This window comes from Pteropus vampyrus, unplaced genomic scaffold (assembly GCF_000151845.1).
Source record: "Pteropus vampyrus isolate Shadow unplaced genomic scaffold, Pvam_2.0 Scaffold267, whole genome shotgun sequence".
NCBI lineage: Eukaryota > Metazoa > Chordata > Mammalia > Chiroptera > Pteropodidae > Pteropus > Pteropus vampyrus.
In genome coordinates, this window is record NW_011889048.1 from 207631 (window position 1) to 215680 (window position 8050).

The 8050-nt window shown below is 64.0% G+C and overlaps 1 protein-coding gene across 1 annotated transcript in view; it reads right to left on the bottom strand.

The window, feature by feature from the left end:
- The window catches only part of APC2 (APC2, WNT signaling pathway regulator), an 18196-nt gene that overhangs the window by 7215 nt on the left and 2931 nt on the right, over positions 1-8050 (bottom strand). The window contains exons 2-12 of the mRNA XM_023520468.1: positions 7932-8040; positions 7703-7816; positions 6952-7029; positions 6656-6754; positions 5795-6170; positions 5185-5280; positions 4058-4197; positions 3630-3707; positions 3331-3447; positions 2756-2970; positions 6-1905 (exon numbers count right to left, since the gene is read on the bottom strand). Of these exons, the coding sequence (XP_023376236.1) occupies positions 6-1905; positions 2756-2970; positions 3331-3447; positions 3630-3707; positions 4058-4197; positions 5185-5280; positions 5795-6170; positions 6656-6754; positions 6952-7029; positions 7703-7816; positions 7932-8040 (3322 nt within the window). The remainder of the gene's footprint in view (positions 1-5; positions 1906-2755; positions 2971-3330; positions 3448-3629; positions 3708-4057; positions 4198-5184; positions 5281-5794; positions 6171-6655; positions 6755-6951; positions 7030-7702; positions 7817-7931; positions 8041-8050) is intronic.

The window sequence follows — 8050 nt, forward strand, 5'->3', positions numbered from 1 at the left end:
GAGGCGCACGAGAAGTTCTCGTCCGGCTTCTCCACCGTGAAGCGCACACTGCCGGCGTCCAGCTCCGACGGCAGCCGGCAGCGCTCCCGGCAGTCTGCGATGTCCAGGAAGCGCTTCACGTAGCTCTCCCACTGCAGGCTGAACTGGGTGGTCTCACGCTCGCCGGGCGGGGCAGGGGCCAGCGGCGGCGTCTTGCTGCGGCTGGGCGGCATGGTCTGCCCCGGGCTGTCGGGCAGCTCACTGGGGCTGACCGTGCCGCTGCCTAGCCCACTGCACGGGTCGCTGGGGATGGAGCTTGCGATGGATGGGCTCTCAAAGCTGCCCAGTGAGCTCACCGAGCTGCAGCGGCTCAGCACCAGCGGCGTCTCCTGCACGCAGTTCTCGGAGGAGCTGGACGGTGTGGCATCCTCCACCCCCAGGACCCGGCCGCGAGAGGGCGCTGGGATGGCCAAGGGCAGAGAGGTGGCCCCCGGCCTGCACCAGGCCCCGTCCAGCTCCGCCTCGCTGGGGCCCGCTTCCTCCAGTCCCTCCAGGGACGAGTCACTGTCATCCAGGTCCCCTGTCTCGCTGGGGCCCGGGCGGCCGGCCGAGGACAGCGAGGACAGGGAGCTGCAGCGGGACAGGCAGAGCGGTGCTGCCTCTGCCACCCGCTTCTCGGGTACCTTGCTCAGGCCTTCTGCAGGCAGCCATGCCTGCTTCCGGGCCCCGGATGCCAGCAGCCCCGCGCCCGCCCTGGCGGTGCCCTCGAGCAGCGGCACGTGCTGGTAAGTGGGCGACAGCTTGATGGTGCGCACTCGCGTGTCGGTGGCCGTGGCCTCCCGGGCTGCAGGCTCAGCCTGGCCGCCCGGCAGGCTTAGGTCAAGCTGGCTGGGCCGTGCCTGGCCGCACGAGGGCCCCTCGCGACGCTCGGCCAGCGTGGCCAGCGGGCAGGGCTGCGCGTGCTCCCGGGGCCCGTGCCCGTCGCCGGTGCTGCCGCTGTTGAGGCTGTCGTTGGAGAGGCTGGCGTGCGCCGCCTTAAGCCGCAGCAGAGGGTGTGCTCGGCCCCCAGCCTCCCGCCGCCCGCCCTCGGGGCCCCGGCAAGGTGAGCAGGACTGGGCGCGGCCCTCCCTTGCCACCTCCTGCCCAGGGTCCCCGGAGCTGAGGCTAAAGCTGTCGTCGGACGAGGTGTGCAGGGCCGAGATGTCCTCCACCAGCCGGTCGATCCGTGCCACTGCCAGAGCCAGCTTGGCCTTAGCCCTGGCAGCCATGGCCACCTCCCCACCAACCTCCTTTTCCGCCTCCAGGCCGCCGCGGCGGGCAGGCGGGGCGCGGGCCAGCGCCTGCCCCTGCAGGAAGGGGCTGCCCAGGAAGAGTGACAGCACGGCTGGGCTGGCGGGCTCAGCGGTGGCGGCCACGGCGGCCAGCGAGGGCGCGTCATCGTCGTCGAAGCAGCCGGAGTCCGAGGCGTAGTCCTGGGCCAGCCCGTCCAGGTGCCGCAGGGGCGGCAGCGGCTTCTTGGCGGCGGCCTCGGCCTCGGGCAGGCCCTGCTTCTCTAGGTGGTCGAGCGCCTGGGCCAGGTGGCGTGCGTCCAGCTCAGCCTCCAGCGCGCGCTGCTTGCGCACGTACAGGCTGGGCGCGCAGGCGCCGGGCGACACGGCGGTGGCCGCTGCCTGGTGCTTGGCGGGCCGGTGGGCCAGCAGGTTGCGCAGGGCCGCGGCGCTGCCCATGGCGATCATCTTGTGCTTGGAGTGCACCAGGTTACGCAGCATGGCCACCGCGCCCAGGTCCCACAGCAGCTCCTGGTCCCGCGGGCTGCGGGCGGACAGGTTCCAAAGCGTGCCGCAGGCGTTGCTCACGATGGTCAGGCTGTGTGACGTGAGGTGCTGCAGCAGCGTCTGCAGGCAGCCGTGGTCCCGCAGCACCTGCCTGTGGCCAGAGGAGCGTGTCAGGAGCCGCCCCCCATCCCACGGGGGCGGGGCAGAGGGGCGTGCCAGGCCGGATGCCCTGTCCCACCAGGGGCCCGCCCGCCTTTAGCAAATGAAGATGCGAGGCCCGGCGGGTACTTCTCAGAGACGGGAATGAACGGTGGTACCAGTCTGTCCCAAATACTGACTGAGGCATCCTTGTGCTAAATTTACTTACTCGTTAGTAAATAAAACATTTATAAAGTAATACTAATAGTACGTTAATAGTACTTTAAAGTAAAATTTTGTATATCAGCACATCACGTGTGATATTTAGGATAGACTTATACTAAAGATAAATTTTGTTTTAAAAAATACCAAGTATATTTATTATTAGCATTAGTTAATCAATGTACTTATTTTAATAAAATTTTTAGCACATGTATATCTTATGTGATGTTTCAGATAGACATATACTAAAAATAAATGTTATGCATCTCAAAACATTAGAAGCATTATTTATCATTGATATTACCTAGTAAACGGGAAACACTTATTTTAACAAATAGGCATTATTTATTACCATTATTTAGTAAATGTCTTAATAACAAACAAATACTTGACTCATATTGGTGAGAAAATAATGCATACTTTTATCTTAGTAAGTTAACATTTAGTATAAGTCTATCCCATGCAATATTTGGGAGACACTTATACTGAAACAGAATTAGTCCCCTGGGACAAATCAGGCACATCCATCACAGGAGGACAAACAGGCTGCCTCAGCGACAGTTCACAGCGGAGCGGGATCTGCCACCCCCAGCCCCAGCCCACACCCGAGAGTCCCACTGACGGGCGGGGCAGGGGCTGACCTGTAGTCCTCGCGGGTGGCGATGAGGCTGGACACATTGCGTAGGATGCCACCGCCGCTCTCGATGATGGCCAGCGAGTTGCTCTGGCACTTATAGGTGAGCGTGCTCACCAGGAAGCCCAGGGCGCCGTCCACCTGGCAGATGGCCGCCTTGTTCTCTGTGCTATGGGCCGAGAGGTTCCACAGGGCGCTGAGCACACTCTTCAGGGTGGACTCCTGGGCACGGGCGGGAGGGTGGAGGTCAGAGGACCCGCCGGGCACCAGGCCCACCCACTCAGCCCTCCCGTCTAGATGCAACAGAAAGCTGGAGGGAAAGGTGCCTGAGTACGACTTCGAATAAAAGTGGGAGGCCATCGTGTCGGCCCTCACGGGGTCTCCAGGGGCAGGGCCAGGGGCCCTGGGACGGCTGCAGCTGGACCACCTGCTAAGCGAAGTGGCAGTTCCTCTGGCCCGATCTCCTCCGACACGGAGAACTCGCCAGTGTTCCCCGCCCTGTGACCGGCATCACGGCGATGGTGGCGGTGCCCTCTTCCTGGGTTCCACCCCCCTACCCCGCTGCACCCGCCTGGTACCCACCTTGGAGGCCCGCAGGACGCACTGCATCAGGGCAGTCATGCTGCCAACCTCCCTCAGCACCTTCTTGCTGTTGATGTCGGCCCTCCAGGACAGGTTGCGCAGGATGCTGGACACCACCTGGGTGGGGCGCAGGGCGGGCGAGGTGGGCAGGCGCGCCCTCAGCCCCACCCATGGTGGGCTCCAGACGGGAGGGAGCGGCCATCGCCCGTGGGGGCGGGGGCTCCGTCATTGGGGGCCTCGGGCCGTGGGGGACACCCCGCAAGGCTCTCCCCGAGGCCTCCCACCCCACCCTCCGGTACCTGGTGGAGCTCTTCGCTCTCGGAAGCCAGCTGGGCCACAATGGCCTCCATGCAGCCCCGCCGGGCACACAGTGTGGCCTGTGGGGTGACAGGAAAGTCCCACCATGGCGGGCAGGAGCTGGAGCCTCAGCCCCCCCCCATCTTCACCACCACAGCTTAGATGAGAAAACTGAGGCTGAGACAGGCACAGACACCCAGCCTCCCAGCCCAGAGGCCCCATGTGCCGCAGCCGAGCAGCCAAGGGCACAGTGGCCTGTCCCTCCGAGTCCAGCCACAGCACCTCCTCTCATAGGCCTCTCTGGGCCTTAGTCCACCTGCCTATAAACTGGGGCCAGCTGTCCCCACTCCTTAGGGCTGTTTCAAGGTCGGGACGAGGTGAAGGGAGGCTCAGACCGAGGGACGGCACCGACCCCGCCCGCCCCGGGCACCTTGTTGGCAACGTCCCCAAAGGTGAGGTTGGTGAGGGTCATGCCGGCATATCTGCGCAGCGCGAGGTTGAGCGGGTCCCGGGTCATCTTGTGCATCTCATAGTCGACCTGCAGCAACTCCGCCACGGCCTGCAGCCCACCTGCGGGGAGGCGCGAGCGGGCATGGCAAGGCTGGGGGCAGGCAGGGCATCCCCCACGTCCCCCCCGCCTTCCTCCCAGCCCACACCGCTCCCCTACTTAGTTGCCTCCCCCACCCCACCCCAGATCATCCTTCTTCAAGACCACCTCTGAAGTCCCACTCTGAGGACGCTTCCTCCAGGCAGCCTGCCGCTAGGCCGGCATGGGCTGGATGGGCCGTGCCTACTGCATCCCGGGGCAGGGTCTGGAGGGCAGGTGCTCAGGGGGCGCCGACGCCTGTCACACAGGCCTCCACGCACGAGGACAGCTGGGTTTTCACTTGACCAAGAGCAGGCAGACGGTCAGTGTGAGAAGGAAGGAACATGACCCGAACATGAGGCGCCCGCCCTCCCTTCACCGAGCAAAGACTGCAGATGCAGGCTGCTCGCGGTGGCGGGGGGGGGTCGGGACACTTCCGTGGCTCCCAGATCTGTGTTTTTATTCGGGTTGGGTGCTGCCTGCCTTGATTTTCTGCACCTTCCTGTGTAACCCCAGCTGGGAAGGGAAGACTCAGGAGGGGTGTGTTCTCTTTAGCGTGTGCTGTCGCCACGTGCTCTGCACCCCAGCCGCAGACCACGTGAGATCTGGTCTGAGCTTTCAGTGTGTGACCGTCTGCTCGGTGAGAAGCAGCATCGCGTTTTGTAACAACTGGAGTAAAACCGAGCACGTGCATGAGATTTGGGGCCTTAGGCCCTTCCTTTTTGCACGTTTCCATGACTTTGGCATGAGGAGATGTCGCAATGCTCTGAAACCCACAACTTCGGAAGGTTGCCGAAGGCTCCGATTCTGTGTACTGCGTTGGACCGCTCTCCTTCGCCCTTGGCTTCCCAGCCATCTCCCTGTCTTCTGAGCGCCAGGGCTGAAAGGCCTGCCCAGGGCTGAATGAGGCCCAGAATTCTTGGGCTCCGTGGGGCAGGGGGAATGCGTGGGGAAGGGGAGGGGGCACTCACCCAGCTCGTTCATGGCACGGCGGTATTCCTCGTCAAAAGACAGCTTCATCACTGCACAGGTGGCCTGGCAGATCTGCGGCTCGATGGGGACCGGGGCTGTGGGCCAGGGGACCAGGTCAGAGCCCACCCAGTCCAAGACACGTCCCCTGGTGGGTCCCGCTCCTCCCTGTCTTCTCCACCCCAAAGGCCAGCAAAGACCCCAAGCATGCAAATCGCCGCATGCTTGGCACCTAAGTGAGTAACAAGGTGCCTGCCTCACCCAGCCGTGGAGTGGGGGATGAGGCCATGCTGGGCACTCAGGACCTTTTGCTGGGGCTCTTGTCATAGGATCACTTTGCGATCAGCTGCCAAAACTTAGGAATCTCAAAGTCTGCATCCACAACCCATCCACACATTCAATTGACTGTTTCTTGAGCTACCCTACACCTAGAGCATTGCCTGCTCATCATGGCTGTCACTCTACCGTTCTGTCATGACAAGGTCACCACAAGGCCTCAGCTGGCGTGTGGCACAGAGAAGGTGTACAGAAAAGGCCACCGGCCGCGGTCACGGGGGAAGCCCAGGCCCAGTGCCCGCTGCGCCCGGGAGGCGGGCGAGGCCCCACACTCACCGCCGCCCGCGCCGCCGTCCTGGGCCCGCAGCCAGTCCCAGCAGGTCTCGCAGTAGGCGCGGATCTGCTCCAGCACGTGCAGGACGCGCATCTCCTTGCGCGCCAGGCCCTGGTCTGGCTGGGAGAAGACGATGTTGTGCAGGGCCGCGTTGGCGCGCATGCGCGCGTCCTTGGCTCCTGGCGCCCCGGGGGTCCCTGGGCGGCCCCCCGCCTCGGCCTCTGTGCCGTGCAGGATCTGCAGCAGCAGCGGCAGGCAGCCCGAGCGGCGCATGGCCACGCAGCTCTCGGGAGAGCTGGACATGGCGAGCAGCGTGCGTGCCGTGTCCTCCTGGTCACGCGTCGCCAGCATGGACAGCAACCAGAAGACCACCTCCACCTGGGGGAGCAGGGTGAGGGAAAAGGCAGGGTGGGGAGCCCCACCTCGTTAAACACCTGGCCTCCGCCAGCCTGCCTCCCTCCCCAGCCAGGGGCAGCTTCCACACTCTGGGTGATTTGCCCGAAGCACAGTGGGTGTCCCATGACCCCCAGTCCAGGAGAAACGCTTCCTCACCCCACCATCGTCACCTTGCACCCCCTACAGGGCCCACCACACACACTCCTGGGGAGATGGATGGGGCTAGTGATTGTGGAGATGCCCCCAGCACATGAGGCCAAATGTCCACCCCACTGGCCTCTTTGGGCGCTCCTGAGGTGCCCTTACGTCTAAGTCTAGAGGATCCCCCAAACACACAGGACAGGTATTTCTGCCCACCTCGCCAGGCCCCAGACCACATGCTGGCCCAAGTAGCCTCATGTGCCCCAACCCAGCCGGCTGCCACCCCTCCCCCCCGCCTCTGGGAGGGCGCCTGGACACCCCCTCACCTTGCTGTTGCCCGGCTGAGGGGCACCATCCCCAGAGTGCGTGGGGACCTCAGTTTCGGGGTCCTCGTCCAATGGCACCGACTTCACCGCCAGCAGGGCCTGCGGGGAGAACACTAGCCCTGGGGTTTCTGCGGGCACCCCGCAAAGTACCCAGGCTGCCTACGCCAGCGGAAGCTCCCATGAGGACATAGCAGGGGTTCCACCTATGCGGCACTGTGGGCAGGGTTCTCAGGGGTCCCTTGGCTGCCTGGGGCTGTCGCCACCCCCTAGGGCCGTGACCCCACCCCTCCCAGTACCTGGGGCTCGGTCTGCTGCACCCGGTCCTGTGCTGACAGCAGTTCCTTGTCTATCTGCTCCAAGCGTGAAGCTCGGATCTGCGAGGGAGAAAAGCGAACGTCGTGGCTGACCGGCCCCCGTTTTAGCCCCGCCCACCGCCCGATGAGGCCCCACCCACTCTCCAAACCCTGTCAGTCCATCGGTCCCGAGTGTGGCCGTGCTCACTCTCCTGACCCCACCCCCAGACTTAACTCCACCTACTTTATGGTGTGGCCCTATCCACTGTCCCAACCCCACTCTCGGCTCGGACTCCGCCTACTCCTCGATATGGCCCACCCACTCTAAACCTCACCCGGATGTCTCGCTGCGCGCGCATCCTGGTCCTAGCCACGGCCCAATCCCCCTACCCTAGGCTCTGACTCCACCTACGCCCTGATTTGGCCCTACTTTCTGTCTAGACCCCGCCCCATTCTCCTAGCTCTGCCCCCCCACTTAGGCCCTACTCTAGACCCGCCTATTTCCTTATTTGGCCCCACCCCTACTTAGACCCGACCCATCCTTCCAGCCCCGCCCACTCCCCGTATGGCCCCGCCCACTGACTGAGTCAACGCCCATGGCTTCTTTGGCTTCTTCACTCAGTTAAGCCCACCGATCGCCCTTCGGACTCTGCCCTCGGAGCCCAGCTCAGCCCTTCGCCACCTCTGGCCCCACCCACAGCAGACTCCGCCCTCTGACTCGCCCATCGGCGCGTGGCACCGCCCACCGCCGCACCTGCGCCCGCTGCACCATTTCGTCCCAGGTGCCGAAGCGCTCCTCCATCAGCGAGCGGATGTGCTGGGCCTCGAACTCCAGCTGCTGCCGGATCAGGTCCATCTGCATGGAGAACTGCTGGGAGGGGTGGAGGGGCCGCGGTGAAAAGGCGCCCGGGCCGGGGGATGGGTCTCCCCGCGCCCCCCCTCGCCCGCGGCAGGGCCGACCCGCCGTAGCCCCGCGCACTCACTGTCTCCACGTGCGGCAGCTCGTCCAGGCGCTTGGACAGGCCCTGCAGCTGTGAGTAGTACCAGAGCTTCTCCTTCTCCTCCTTCTCAATCTCATTCAACAGAAAACACCTGGGGGAAG